Consider the following 16,143-nt stretch of genomic DNA (forward strand, 5'->3'; position numbering starts at 1 on the left):
TGGTTCTTTGTGGAACCAAAAATGGTTCTTCTATGGCATCAGTTGAAAGCACCTTTATTTTTAAGAGTGTACACTCACAAAAAAGTACAGTACTATGGTAGAGTGATGGTAACACCACAGTATTTTGATATTTACCATGATACAGAATGATTAACATATTCATGTACCACAGTATTTGTATAGTACTTCATCGAGCACTGTCATACTACTATGGTATATGTACAGAAATCACAGTATTACTATAGTACAGTGTCTAAAATGTAGTTTTTATTTATTTAATTTTAGTTCTTATTGCATTTAGTTTGTTATTTCAGTATTTTAATTATTTTAAATGTCATTTTGGAAACTGGGTAAAATAAATTTTAATTTTTGTTTATTTTATTTTATTTAAGGGGAGAGACACTGCAGACCAAAATGCTGTTTATTTGTTTGTTTGCTTTTTCATGCACCTGTCAAGTTTGAGATTTTGGGCTTTTTGGTTTTTCATAAAGTGTTTTTTAGACTAATGGAAAGAAAACATCAAAAAAACACTCTTAAGTGTTTCTTTTATAGCACTTTATCAATTTGTGTCAATAGATTTCAATTACAATGCATATTGTAAAGCCCATTTTCTCAAAATGATTTTTTTCTCCAACACTCAGCCATAAATCTCCACTTCAGTAGCACTTACACACACCACACTTTACATTTTTATTCCTGTCTATATCTTAAAGGTTTTTACAGAGGGATTTGTTCATATATAGTTTGCTTGATTTTATACATTTTATTTCCCCAAAAATGGTAAAAAAAAAAAAAAAAATACAGAGTCTCCTGTCTTTTCAAAAAAAAAAATCTGAATTATGGCGTGACAAAATGAGATACCCAAAATTCTTTCTTTAAAAACATTTGACTCTAATATGTCAAAAATTAAACAAGAATTTTAAAACTGACTTCATCCAGTGTTTAAATTTTTGCACTAGAAATGTATGCAAATTAGCACATATTTCATTAAATAATGGCTCATTTGCATATTTAAACCTAACATTTTAGAAAACTTGCAATACAACAAATGTTTGTGATTGTTAATGTAATCAATCAACTGGGTTAGTAAGATGATAACTATTAGTTAATTTTTTAAATATGCAAATGAGCCATTATTTAATGAAATATACTCTAATTTGCATACATTTCTAGTACAAGTCTAAACACTGGATGAAGTCAGTTTCAAAAGTCTTGTTTAATTTTTTGACATATTAAAGTCAAAAGTTTTTACACAGGGAATCTCATTCCCTCACAACACAGTTCTGGGGAAAATAAAATGTTGTATACAGTCAAGCAAATTATATATGAGCAAATCCCTCTGTAAAAACCTTCAGGATATAGACAGGAATAAAAATGTCAAGTTTGGTGTGTCTAAGTGCTACTGAAGTGGAGATTTATGGCTCAGTGTAGAAGAAAAAACTCATTTTGAGGAAAGACTCTTTAAAATATGTATTGTAATTGAAATCTATTGACAAAACTAGATAAAGTGCAATAAAAGAAACACTAAACAGTGTTTTTTAAATGTTTTCTTTCCACTAGTCTGAAAAAACCCTTTATGAAAACCCCAAAAGCCCAAAATCTCAAACTTGACAGATGCATGGAAGAACAGTGTTTTTGCCTGCAGTGTCTCCACTAAAGCACAACCACAAAATCCCAGGCAGTATCTGTGCTAGTATTCATTATAAATGCTGGTGGGATGTGTTTCGCTCTGATATTTGAGTTGAGAGCTGAGACTGTCATAATTTGCTAATTTAACGATTCATTTCCAAGGCCCTGCCTGTTATGAGAGTAGCATCCTCCAAACATAATATTCATAAGAGCTGCAGGCGTCCCACATCTGTTTGTGTTTGTGTGAGAGTGTATTGATTTGTGCTGATGAAGGTTTGCATTGTGGCAGATCTCAGATTTCTTTCAGCTTCTTCTGTGGGCAGAGAAACATTCAGGGCTGCTGGATAAAAACACACTGTGATCTGACAGCAATATTAGATGATAATGTGCATTCAAACATATCTATATAGATACAAAGATTCAGTTCACTTGGGTTTACATAAGCATTTCTTGACCTTTTAAGGCACAAAATCCAATTTTTATGTATGTATTTATTTAAAGCTAAATACATATTTAAAACCACAACAAAATCATAAGTATATGTGTGCATGTTTTGAATATTTATCTCAGTTCAATGTATTTTTTTACTTTTAGTCATTTTAGTATGTTAATTTAATCATATTTTATTTCATTTAGTTGGCAAGGCAACATTTATGATTTTTATTTGTTTACATTTTTATTAAAATTTAATTCGATTGTTTTTGTTTTTTAAATATGCTTTTGTCATTTCTTTGTCAAACTATTTTGTTATTTTACTATTATGTAAGTATTTATTCTTATTTTTTAAATGTGGTTTTTCATTTAAATATATTTAATTCATTTTTTTCTCATTTCCAAAAGATATATATATATATATATATATATATATATATATATATATATATATATAAATCACATATAATAATCATTTTATTTTGATTATTTTTGTGTGTGTGTGTGTGTGTGTGTGTGTGTTTATATTTACATTTATAAAATAGAACTAAAGCACCAAAATGACTAAAAGTGAAACTGAAATCAAATAAATATTTCAAAATACACAAAAAATATGAACATATGAATGCTTTAATATTTATTTAGTTTTAGTCTATTTTTATTTTCAGTTTTAGTACTTTTAGTAATTTTTGTTTGTTTTGAAATTAGTATAAAATTTTATTTAGATTTTTTTTTTACATTTGTAATATGCTTTAATCATTTTCCCCATAGAAATCACATATAGTAATAATTTTATTTTAATCATAAAATCGTTTTATTAAATTTGTTAATTTGTTATTTTAATATTAGATATAAATACTGTATGTGTGTGTAATATTTAATAATATTTATTCATATTTTGAATGAGCTTTTATTTTTATATTTTCAGTTTTCATTATTTTTTTTTAATTGGTTGCATTCTTTTGTCATACCTATTCATTTTGTATTTTATTTTTTATTTTAGTCGTTTTAATACATCAACCTAAAACAAGGAAATTTCCAATTTGTACTTAAATGTTTATTTATTTATTTTAATGTAATATTTCAGCTTAATTACAAAAATTATTGTAATAGTTTTAGTTTTACCTTTTATTTTTAGTTAACAATAATAACACTTTTACACAACATCGTGCTTTTTGTAAGGTCTTGTTTACAATTTTTTGCTTGTTTGTTTGTCTCTTTCTCATCCATACATTTACGATTCAGCCAGATGCTTTTCTTAAAACTCTTGGAAACCCATGACCTTGGTGTTGCTAACATCACACACTACTGTTTAAACTACATCAGCTCTGTTTCCTGTTCTGTGCTTTATCTGTGATGTCACATCCTGTGTCTTTGTGCCCCGCAGGAAACTGAGTTTTTGGATATTGCCACCATCAGAGACACAAGAGCAGGAAAATATGCCAAACTCCCTAAAGTATGTGCCCTATCCATGTTACATAATGTGTTTTTTTTTTTTTGTTGCATAACTCGTTTTTATTCATGACTTGCTGGCCTTCAGACGGAGTGTCAGCGTTCGAGTTCATTGTTGCATTTGAGTATTTGTGTGCATTTGCCTTGCAAACAGCAGAAACATCCACTTACACAGCAATCACACCAACCACAGTCAAAATCCTCAGCATTTCTGATCATCCTTCTCTCTCCTTCTTGGTTTTTACATTTACATTTATGCATTTAGATGCTTTATTCAAAGGAACATTTTTGACATGTGTTGTCCACATCAAAAGAAATGTACAAAAGTGATTTTATGTTCATAGAAAGCATGTTAAATGTAAGTAAAGGGTTTACTTTTAAGGTTTCAAATACGTTTTTGGAGAATAAAATGTCACAATTTGGTTGAAATAATGTTACATTGTTATTCAGTGTAACAATATTTATGTCTTAATTCAAAAACATGCTTATTCTGACTTGTACATATTAAAATATATATAAAATAATAAGGGAACGTATTACATTTGATTGTGTTTTAAATGAGATAAAAATGTTTACTGACAAACAGGCAAAACCTAGGATAGCGGCACATTTTAAAAATGTAAAATTACAACTAATTAGTATTTGAAGTGAAAGTAATTTGTCTTTTAATCTTTTATTATGTCAAAAAGTGATTTTTATTGTAAGTATGCCTAACAAGATTGACACTGAGTGACATTTTAGTGGGTGTCTTCTGTAAATTAGGGAAAAATGTATGATGTATTTAACAATGTATTTATTGTTTGCTCAGAGAAACAAAAACAAAAATACAATTAAGTTAAACAGAAAACTTTTAATATATTTTTTTAAGGCGAGGCACTGCAGGTGAATAGGGTAAAAAAATAACTAATAGTTGTGACCTTACTTACCCAGTTGATTGATTACATTGATAATTGCAAACTTTTTTGTATTACAAGTTTTCTTAAATGTTAGGTTTAAATATGCAAATGAGCCATTATTTCATAAAATATGCACTATATATATTTCTTGTAGAAAAATCTAAGCACTGGATTGTGCTGCTTAATATTTTTATTCATTTATTTTTTGGATTTTAAGAAATAAAAGGTTAAAAATAATATAAATCTTTTCTAACAATATAAGTCTGCTATCCCTTTTTATCAATTTAACACATCCTTGGTGAATAAAAGTATTAATTTCTTTCAAAAACAGAAAGATTTCTATTTTAAATAAACACTGTTTTTTTTTATTATTATTATTTGTTCCAACAAAATATCAAGCAGCTCAACTGTTTTTAACATTTTAACAATACTTTTATTTTGCAAGGATGCATTGGAGTTGATTAAAAGTGACAGTAAATACATGTATAATGTTACAAAAGGTGTCTGTTACAAATATTTGCTGGTCTTTTGAACTTTCTATTAATCAAAGAATCTTAAAAAAAAAAATGATAAAGTCAGTTTCAAAATTCTTGTCTAATTTTTAGACATATTAGCGTCAAATGTTTTTACAGAGTGGATTTTGGTCTCATTTTGTCACTTCATAATTCAGAAAAAAATTTGAACAGACACAAAACAAATTGTTTACCATTTTTGAGGTAATAAAATGTTTTTTTTTTTTTAAATCAAGCGAATTATATATGAACAAATCCCTCTGAAAAAGCCTTCAGGATTTAGCCAGGAATAAAAATGTCAAGTTTGGTGTGTGTAAGTGCTACTGAAGTGGAGATTTATGGCTCAGTGTAGGAGAAAAAACTCATTTTGAGAAAACGGCCTTTAAATATATATATTGTAACTGAAATTTATTGACACAACTAGATTAAGTGCTATAAAAGAAACACTTAACAGTGTCTTTTGAATGTTTTCTTTCCACTAGTCTGAAAAAACACTTTATGATACAGCAAAAAGCCGAAAATCTCAAACTTGACAGGTGCATGGTGATATTTGCATTTTAAACTAAAAGATGTTATATTTGATATATTAATATTGTAATATAAATGATACAGTGATTTTCTTTGTCTCACAAACACTCACACTCACAGCTGTTGACCTCGCATTTCTCCCTTCGCGTATTTGCATGAAGCCGGATTTGTTTGCCGCTCTGGGTTGTTCTTGTTGATGGGTCATGTATGGAAAGCAGACGTTATGGATGAGATGTTTAAAGTTTCTAGAGCTTTCTCCTCCTAAACGTCACTTGCTTTCTTAATTTGATGTTTGATGCAGATTCTCAGGAATCTGTAGTGTCACTAATGTTTATGTACATGTACTACTCTTTCAGCATCCAAAGGTGCGTAATGTCTTCAACATGGATTTTCCTGACAGCCATCATCTGGCCAAAGCGCTGACTATCGTGACAGGCCTTGACACCGTCAACCTCACCTTTCACAACTTCTTTGCTGCTAAAGAAGTGTCCCAGGTATTATCAGTGTTGCAAAATTACTTTTAAAAGTAATGCGTTACAATATTGAGTTACTCCCTAAAAAGTAACTAATTACGTTACTTAGTTACTTTTTATGGAAAGTAATGCGTTACGTTACTTTTGTGTTACATTTTAAATCTGGGCAGGGCTTGCTTGCTTGTTTTTAATATAAAAAGTTCTATTTTTGTCAAATGTAAAAGCCTTTTCACAGCAAAAGCCTCAGGCTTAGAGAAAAGTAAATTAACGTCTGTACAGTAGACCGCAGAAGAAAAAAAAGTCAACTCATCAGCAATAAAAAAGGAAGAGTAATTTTTGCTTATTAGTATGGATGAATTGGATCATGCAAGGTCGATAAAATGGGAATAAATACATAAATGATATTTGTATTATTTAACATATTTAATTATTGCAGGTTTGAGTTGAATTTCACAGTTTTTAATCATTTTGAAGAACAATGTATCTGTTTTTTTTAGTGAGTGAGATGAATTAATGCATGTTCACATTTATTCTAGAACTAAAGTAACATCTTAATCACAATTTCTCTCAACATGGGGACAGAAGAGCTTTTAATCAAAAATGGGTGAAAAAAGTAACTGCCGTTACTTATTTGAAAAAGTAACTCAGATATTTTCTTTTCAATTAAAAAGTAATGCGTAAAGTTACTTGGAAAAAGTAATATTATGTAACTTGCGTTACTTGTAATGCGTTACCCCCAAAACTGGGTATTATACATCAAATACGCTGCCGCTCAAAAGTTTTGGATCAGAATTTATTTTTTTTCTTATATGCTCATCAAGGCTGCATTTACTTATTTAAAAATTTTATATTGTAAAATATTATTGCGGTTTAAAAATAATAGTGTTCTATATTAATATATTTTAAAATATAAATTATTCCTGTGATGCAAAGCTGAATTTTTATCAGCTATTACTTCAGTTTTCAGTGTCACATGATTACTTTTTCAGGATTCTTGATGAATAAGAGGTTAAAAAGAGCAGCATTTATTCAAAATATAAATATTTTCTAACAATGTAAGCCTTTGCTATCACTTTTTTTTTAATCAATTTAACACATCCTTTGTGAGTGAAAGTATTCATTTCTTTTAAAATCAGAAAGAATAAAACCTTACTGACCCCAAACTTTTAGTTTATATTGTTACAAAGATTTCTATTTGAAATAATGCTATTTTCAACTTTTTATTTGTTAACAATTATTAAGCAGCTCAACTGTTTTTAACATTTTAACAATACTTTTATTCTGCAAGGATACATTGGAATTGATTAAAAGTGACAGTAAATACATTTATATTGTTACAAAAGGTTTCTATTTCAAATATTTAAATATAAATACAATTTATTACAGTTTTTATAAAAATATGATGCAGCACAACTGTTTTCAACATTGATAATAATCAGAAATGTTTCTTGAGCAACGAATCAGAATATTAGAATGATTTCTGAAGGATCATGTGACACTGAAGACTAGAGTAATGATGCTGAAAATTCAGCTTTGATCACAGAAAAAAAAAATTACATTTTAAAATTTATTCACATAGAAAACAGTTATTTTAAATTTAAATAATATTTCACAATTTTTCATTTTTTTCTGTATTTTTGATCAAATAAATGCAGTCTTGATGAGCAGAAGAAACGTCGTAAAAAAAACATTAAAAATCATACTGATCCCAAACTTTTAAACAGCAGTGTTTATTGTTAGAAAACCTTTCTATTTTAAATAAATGCTGTTCTTTTTAATCTTTTATGCATCAAAGGATCCTAAAAAATATATCAAACATTTTAAAAAAATATTAAGGAGCAAAACTGTTTTAAACATTGATAATAAATCGGCATATTAGAATGATTTCTGAAGACTGGAGTAATGATGCTGAAAATTCAGCTTTGATCCCAGAAATAAATTACATTTTAAAATGTATTCACATAGAAAACTGTTATTTTAAATTTAAATAATTTTTCACAATTTTTCAGTTTTTTCTGTATTTTTAATCAAATAAATGCAGCCTTGATGAGCAGAAGAAACGTCTTTAAAAACATTAAAAATAGTACTGATCTCAAACTTTTGATAGATAGATAGATCCATTCAAAGCAGCCGCTGGTCTTTGTGGTTCGGAAATGGAGTTTATGAGTTTATGATTTTCATATCCTGCCACTAATAAGCTGCAGTGCAGATCAATTGTGTTATTTCTGTGGCCCTTAAAGCACTGAGGTTCATCATACGCCCTCTGCTGGCTGAATGTGTTGTAAACACATCTGACTACACTCTTAAATATAAAGGTGCTTCACAATGCCATAGAAGAACATTTGTTGTTTAAATGGTTACTTTTAACATCTGAAGAACCTTTCTGTTTCACAAAAGGTTCTTTGTGGTGAATCTTCAGATTAAAAAGGTAAGAAAGTGATGGTTGAACTGAATGGTTTCTATGGCATTACTGTGAAGAACCTTTTGAAACACCTTTATTTTTAAGAGTGTAGTTGAGCAGCACTATAGTTTTTGTTTTGAATTAAGTATTAAAGCAATAGCTCACCCCAAAATGCACATTTGCTAAGATTTTACTCACTCTGAGACCATCCGATATGTGAATGAGTTTGTTTCTTTATCAGATTTGGAGAAGTGTGGCATTACATCACTTGCACACCAATTGATGTGAATGGGTGCCGTCAGAATAAGAGTCCAAACAGCTGATGAAAACATCACAATAATCCACAAAACCACTCCAGTCCATCAGTTAAAGAAGTTCACTTCCAGAACAAACATTTACAGATAATTTACTCACCCCTTTTTCATCCAGGATGTTCATGTCTTTCTTAAAGAGTCGTAAAGAAATAGTTTTTCAAGCAAACATTTCAGGATTTCTCTCCCTTGCCTTGCAAAAGTATTCATACCCCTTCATTTTTTTCACATTTTGTTCTATTGCAGCATTATGTTAAACTGCTTTAAATTACTTTTTTTCCACATCAATCTACATCTCACACACCATAATGACAAAGCACAAAACAGGTTTGTAACAACTTGTTGCATAAGTATTCATACCCTTTTCTGGGACACTCGAAATTTAGCTCAGGAGCATTCATATTGCTTATGTCTTCACAAGAATTTAACTGATGGACTGGAGTGGTGTGGATTGCTTGTCGATCCTTGTGATGCTTTTGTCAGCTGTTTGGACTCTCATTTCTGACGGCACCCATTCACTCAAGAGGATCCATTTATCATGTTTCTCTAATCTAACTTTGTTTCTTTCTGGTATAGATGTGGGCTGATGACATCCTGGCTATTGCATATAACACAATGAGAGCAAACGCCTGCAGACAGGTCTTCTTTGAGAAATTGTGAGGATTTGTGAGACTAGTCATGACAAGACAAATATTGACTTCTATTCCCTTTAGACTTCTGATGTTTTTCTCGATCCTTTCGTTTTTATAGGTATGTCCGCCTCTCTTTGCAGACCAACAAAGATGGAAAAATACCTGTTAAAAAGTAAGAAAAAATTATTTATTACATTTACATTATTTTTCTGACATTTATTGTCTTTATCTATTGGCAACAGTTTTATTCAAAATAAAATAAAATAAACTATAACATATTATAGTTACATAAAGTATAGAAACTACAATATAATTATACTAATATATTATACTAGTATTATACTAATATAATATAATATTAATAAAAAACGATGTAGATGTTTAAAACCATAACTAAAAAAATGACAAAAATACATAACTCTTTTAGTAAAACTTTAACTTAAATAAAAAAATGGAATATCTAAAAATAAAAAAGTTCAAAATAAATTTTTATTTTTTTAAAAACATAAAAAAAGACAAAAATACACATAAAATTAACATTAAAAAAAGGTAAATGTTCAAAGGGATTATAATAACTACAATATGTATCTTATACCAAAATTAAAATAAAATGGAAAATCTAAAGGAAAAACTAGTTCAAAATATTAATAAAAACTATAATAATATACTAAGACTTTGTAGATGTTCAAAATCATAACAAAAAAATGACAAAAATACATAACTCATTTAGTAAAACTTTAAATAAAAAAATTGGAATGTCTAAAAATAAAAAGGTTCAAAATAAATGTCAATTATTTAAAAAATATAAATAAAAAATACAAAAATACACAACAAAATTAATAAAACTAACTTAAAATAAAAATAAAAATGTAAATGTTCAAAGTAATAATAATAACTATATTATACATAACTAATTTAGTAAAACTTTAACTGAAATGTGAAAAATTGGATTATCTAAAAATAAAAAAGTTTAAAATAAATTCAAATTTAATTTCTTTTTAAAAACATAAATTAATCAAAAATACACAACAAAATTAAAATTAAAATAAAATCTTCAAAGTAATAATTATAACTATAATATAATATATAAAATAAAAATGGAAAATCTAAATGAAAAACCAGTTCAAAATATTAATAAAAACTATAATATAATATTATACTAATATAATATAATAGTAATGAAAAACTTTGTAGATGTTTAAAATCATAACTAAAAAATGACAAAAATACATAACTCATTTAGTAAAACTTTAACTGAAATTACAAAAATTTGAATATCTAAAAATAAAAAACATAAATAAAAATGACAAAAATACACAATAAAATAAAAATGTAAATGTTCAAAGTAACAATAATAATAACTATAATATGTATCTTATTCCAAAATTGAAATAAAAATATAAAATCTAAACTAAAAGCTAGTTCAAAATCTTACTAAAAATATTCTACTAATATAATATTAATTAAAAAAAATATTCTTGCTCATTAAAGTGATACATCTGATATTTTATATGAGATCTTCTCATAATGATTTCATTCTTTCATCTCAGTGTCTTCAAGATGTTTCCAGCAGACAAGAAAAGGGTGGAAGCTGCTCTGTCCGCAGCAAATCTCCCAAAGGGAAAGGTCTGTGTGTTTGTGTTTATTTTATGATGGTGTGTTAGTACGTTTATGCATTATTTAACCATCAGTTGTCTTGTGTTGTTAGTTTGACACCATTAAGCCTGAGGTGTTCACTGAAGCGGCGTACAAGACCTTCATACTCAGTCTGTGTCCCAGACCTGAAATCAATGAAATCTTCACGTCCTAGTGAGTGAATGCACTCCATATGTTCATTTGACACATGCATGAGTTCATAAATGATCATTAATCAGTGCTTGATTGTGATTTCCAAAGCACCAAAGGAAAGGGTTTCATGACGAAGGAGATGTTGACCAAGTTCCTGAACGAGAAACAGCGGGATTCCCGTCTCAATGAGGAGCTGTTTCCACCCATGAGACCCGATCAGGTGAAGAATCTCATCGAGAAATATGAGCCGAGCTCATCCAACGCCAGCCGCGGTGAGTTTCCAACAGTTTAATCATCCAAAAATGTCTAAATATGTAAGATGAATTTATCTGAGATGCAATGTTATTTTAGTATCATTTGTTTAGGTAATTTTGAATTCGTTTTTTTTTTTTTTTTTTGTCAGTTTTACATTTGTTTTGGAATAAATATTTTTTTCATTTTAATTTTGTAATTTAAGTACTTATTTTATTTCAGTTTATAGTTTTGTATTTGTAAGTTTTTAATATATCTAACACTATCATTATTTTTCTTACATTTATTTTCTTGATCTACTGGCAGCAGTTAAAAAAAAAATATATATATATATATACATATAATGTAGACATTTAAAAAAACATTTTTATAAATAAAATAAAATAAAATAAAATAAAATAAAATAAAATAAAATAAACATTTAAAAACCATAACTAAAAATGACAAGAACTAATTTAGTAAAACTTTAACTGAAATTAAAATAAAAAATGCATTATCTAAAAAAATTATCAAAATATTCATAACTATAATATAATATAATTTTATTATTTAATAGTATTTTTAGGTTTTTAATATATCTAACACTACCATTATTTTTCTTACATTTATTTTCTTGATCTACTGGCAGCAGTTAAAAAATAAATAAATAAATAAATAAAATAGAAAATGTAGACATTTAAAAAAACATTTTTATAAATAAAATAAAAAAAATAAAAATTTAAAAACCATAACTAAAAATGACAAGAACTAATTTAGTAAAACTTTAACTGAAATTAAAATAAAAAATGCATTATCTAAAAAAAATTATCAAAATATTCATAACTATAATATAATATAATTTTATTATTTAATAGTATTTTTAGGTTTTTAATATATCTAACACTACCATTATTTTTCTTACATTTATTTTCTTGATCTACTGGCAGCAGTTAAAAAATAAATAAATAAATAAAATAGAAAATGTAGACATTTAAAAAAACATTTTTATAAATAAAATAAAATAAAATAAAAATTTAAAAACCATAACTAAAAATGACAAGAACTAATTTAGTAAAACTTTAACTGAAATTAAAATAAAAAATAAAATGATCAAAATATTCATAAAAACTATAATATAATATAATTTTATTATTTAATAGTATTTTTAGGTTTTTAATATATATGACACTACCATTATTTTTCTTACATGAATTGTCTTGATCTACTGGCAGCAGTTTTATAAAAATAAATAAATAAAATAGAAAACATAGACATTTAAAAAACAGTTTTATAAATAAAATAAAATAAATAAAACAAACATTTAAAAACTAAAAAATCACAAAAGTACACAACCAATTTAGTTAAACTTTAACAGAAATTAAAATAAAAAATTAAACATCTAAAAAAATCAAAGTAATAATAAAAGTTATAATGTAAAATTAATTAGAACTATATATACATTTGACAAATATCTAAACCTGTAAGATGAATTTATTTGAGAGATATATATATATATATAAAATAAAATTTAATAAAACCTTTAAAAACCATAACTCAAAAATGACAAAAATACACAACCAATTTAGTAAAACTTTAACTGAAATAAAATAAAATAAATAAAAATGACCAAATACAACTAAATTGAAATTAAAATAAAAATTTATAAAAATGTAAAATAATAATAATAACTACAGTATATGTATCTCATTTCAAAATTAAAATAACATTTTTAAATCTAAATTAGAAACTAGTTCAAAATATTAATAAAAACTATAATATAATACTAATAAAATAAAACTAACAAAAATAAAAAAAATGCACAACAAATTTAATAAAACTTTACCTGAAATTAAAATAAAAATGGAAAATCGAAAAAAATTAAAACATGTTCAAAATAATATTATAAAAATATTATTATACTATATAATATACCGTATTATTAATAAAAATATATTGATAAAATATAATATTGATAAAAAATATATATACATATTTAAAAACATAACTAATAAAAATGAACAAATTGCACAACAAATTTAGTAAAACTTTACATGAAATGAAAATAAAAATGGAATATCTAAAAATAAAATAAAGTGAAAAATATTAATAAAAACTATATTTACATATGAATAACAATGACTAAAATGCAAATCAAAATTAATAAAAAAAATGTAAATAAAAAAACAAAAGTCCAAAATTATAATAAAAATGTAGTAAGGGAATCTCAGGTGAAGAATCTCATTTAATTAATAAAAAAACAGACGTGAAGTAACAATTTTTAATAAATGTAAAGTTACATTAGATCAGCTCAGTAAATAAATCTTGGTTGAACTTGACACTTGTGTATATAGTGTGAATGTGAAGTTTTGCTGCTGCAGGTCAGATTTCTCCAGAGGGTTTGATGTTTTACCTGATGGGATCGGAAACATCGGTGGTGAAGCTGGACAAACTGGCCCAGAGTCATGATATGACCCAACCAATCCCACATTACTTCGTCAAATCCTCCCACAACACCTATCTCACAGGTAAGGAAAAACGAAAACACTAACTCAGGGCTCAACACTAAGGATTTACCATTAGATTTTGGAATAAATAAATAGTTAAAACACAATAAAGCTGTTGTTGTGTGCAGCGGGGCAGCTGACGGGAGTCTCGTCTCCTGAGATGTACCGCCAGTGTCTCCTCGCTGGGTGCCGCTGTCTGGAGCTCGACTGCTGGAAGGGCAAACCGCCGGATGAAGAGCCAATCATCACCCACGGCTTCACCATGACAACCGAGATCCTCTTCAAGGTCGGTTCCTCCAATCAGAGCTCTCGCTTTCACTCTCGCTGTGATTATGGGATGCACAGTGGAGGCTCATTATAATCAATACAAGCTAAATGTGGAAATTCAGGAGCAGCTTTTGAAACAACTTCACCTTAACTCAGTCAAATCCTAAATATCCAGAAATGTATAAATAACCTGGGGAAAAAGAAATACACTTTAGCAGAGGCTGCTTTAAAGTTTGAAAAAGTAATGTTTTCCTGCACTTACTTGCATGTTTGTTGCTAGTAAACTATATTATAATCTGAATTTATATTAAATGCAATTATTTTGAGTTATTTTACTTCTTTATATGTAATTTTATAATTACCTCTATAAAGTTTAATGCTGAGTGTATTGACAAAGAATATTAATGATTTAAAATGTAGTATGTCAGTCAACTTATTTAAAACATGGTCAAATATTATGCAAACCTAATGATTTAAAATGTACTTTAAAATTTAAAATATATATTTAATTTAATTTAATTTAATTTATGCTGACCAGTTACATGAAACATCATAATTTAAAATGTACTTTTGAAATATGGTTAGTTTAATGCACAGTGTAATTATTTAAAGCATGACAAAATATTTTTCAAATATAATGATTTATAAAATGTACTTTACAATGTAAAAGTAATCTAATTTAAATAAAATAATTATAAAAAATACAATTAAATACAATAAAATAAAATTTAATTATTAAATTAAATTAAATTAGTGACCAGTTACATAAAATAGCAAACTAGTAACACTTTACAGTAAGGCTCCATTTATTAATATTAGTGAAATATTTGACTATATTGCCTTTGAAAACTGCACAGTGCATTCCCAAAGAGTTATAATGATTTAAAATGTACTTTAGTATGTTAATCAACTTCTTTAAAGCATGACAAAATATTAATCAAACGTAAAATGTGAAAAAAAAAAAATCTAATTTAAATAAAAAAAAGTATAAAATAAAACTAAAATAAAACTAATGGTGGCTAGTTACATGAAATAACAAACTGGTAAACACTTTACAATAAGGCTCCATCCAACATTAGTTAACTATTTTACTATACATGAACTAACAATGAAAATGACTGCGGAAGCATTTATTATTCCTGTTTAGTGTTAATTTAAACATTTTAAATTATTAAATTATATTGAAATCAAAAGCATTAAAGCAATAATTTACTTCAAAATAATCTAAAGCGCAATTTAATGGCCTTCGATTTCATTAATATTCTACAGGTTTTTTTTAAACCTACTTTTATGATTTGAGGTAAACTTAAGTGCACATTCAGTATGATTAAGTTTACTTCCTTTTTCACAAAGGTAAAAAAAAAATGTAAAAATAGTTCTTTCTTTATGACAGGATGTGATTGAAGCGATCGCTGAGAGTGCCTTCAAAACGTCCAAGTACCCTGTCGTCCTGTCATTTGAGAACCACGTTGATTCGTAAGACACATGATATTTAATTGGCAAATGACTTTTTGCTTCTTGTACGCCAGGTTTGATGCTGTGATATTTCTGATGTAATATGAATGGGCTCATGTGTTAATTTCAGAGTGAAGCAGCAGGAGAAAATGGCCAGCTACTGCAGGACAATCTTTGGAGACGCTCTGCTCGTCGACATACTGGACAAATATCCTGTGAGTTCAGATGTGGAGACGGATGTGTTAACAAACTTACACAGTTGAGGTCAAAAGTTTACATCCCCCTTTCAGAATCTGCCAAATGTTAATTATTTGACCAAAATAAGAGGGATCATACAAAATGCATGTTATTGTTTATTTAGTGCTGACCTGAATACGATATTTTACATAAAAGATGTTTACACAAGTGAAGATAATAGTTGAATTTATTAAAATTACCCTGTTTAAAAGTTTACATACATTTGATTCTTAATACTGTGTTGTTACCTGAATGATTAAGCAGAGACATCACTAAATTATATTAGAATTATTCAAATAATAATATCAAATGCAATTTTAAGAAAATGTGTCTTATTCCTAAATAAAACTAAAATAGAAAATTTAAATATTAAAACAAAAAAAACTAAACTATAA

General features: G+C 27.0%; 1 protein-coding gene across 1 annotated transcript in view; it reads left to right on the forward strand.

Annotated features, from left to right (window-relative positions):
- LOC141296227 (1-phosphatidylinositol 4,5-bisphosphate phosphodiesterase beta-2-like) overlaps positions 1 to 16,143 on the forward strand; it is a 49,079-nt gene that overhangs the window by 11,854 nt on the left and 21,082 nt on the right. Inside the window, exons 2-12 of the mRNA XM_073827500.1 lie at positions 3,449 to 3,517; positions 5,806 to 5,943; positions 9,211 to 9,290; positions 9,385 to 9,438; positions 10,817 to 10,892; positions 10,975 to 11,075; positions 11,163 to 11,326; positions 13,664 to 13,810; positions 13,918 to 14,075; positions 15,450 to 15,532; positions 15,642 to 15,726. Coding sequence (XP_073683601.1) covers positions 3,449 to 3,517; positions 5,806 to 5,943; positions 9,211 to 9,290; positions 9,385 to 9,438; positions 10,817 to 10,892; positions 10,975 to 11,075; positions 11,163 to 11,326; positions 13,664 to 13,810; positions 13,918 to 14,075; positions 15,450 to 15,532; positions 15,642 to 15,726 — 1,155 coding nt within the window. The remainder of the gene's footprint in view (positions 1 to 3,448; positions 3,518 to 5,805; positions 5,944 to 9,210; positions 9,291 to 9,384; positions 9,439 to 10,816; positions 10,893 to 10,974; positions 11,076 to 11,162; positions 11,327 to 13,663; positions 13,811 to 13,917; positions 14,076 to 15,449; positions 15,533 to 15,641; positions 15,727 to 16,143) is intronic.

This window comes from Garra rufa, chromosome 21, assembly GCF_049309525.1.
Source record: "Garra rufa chromosome 21, GarRuf1.0, whole genome shotgun sequence".
NCBI lineage: Eukaryota > Metazoa > Chordata > Actinopteri > Cypriniformes > Cyprinidae > Garra > Garra rufa.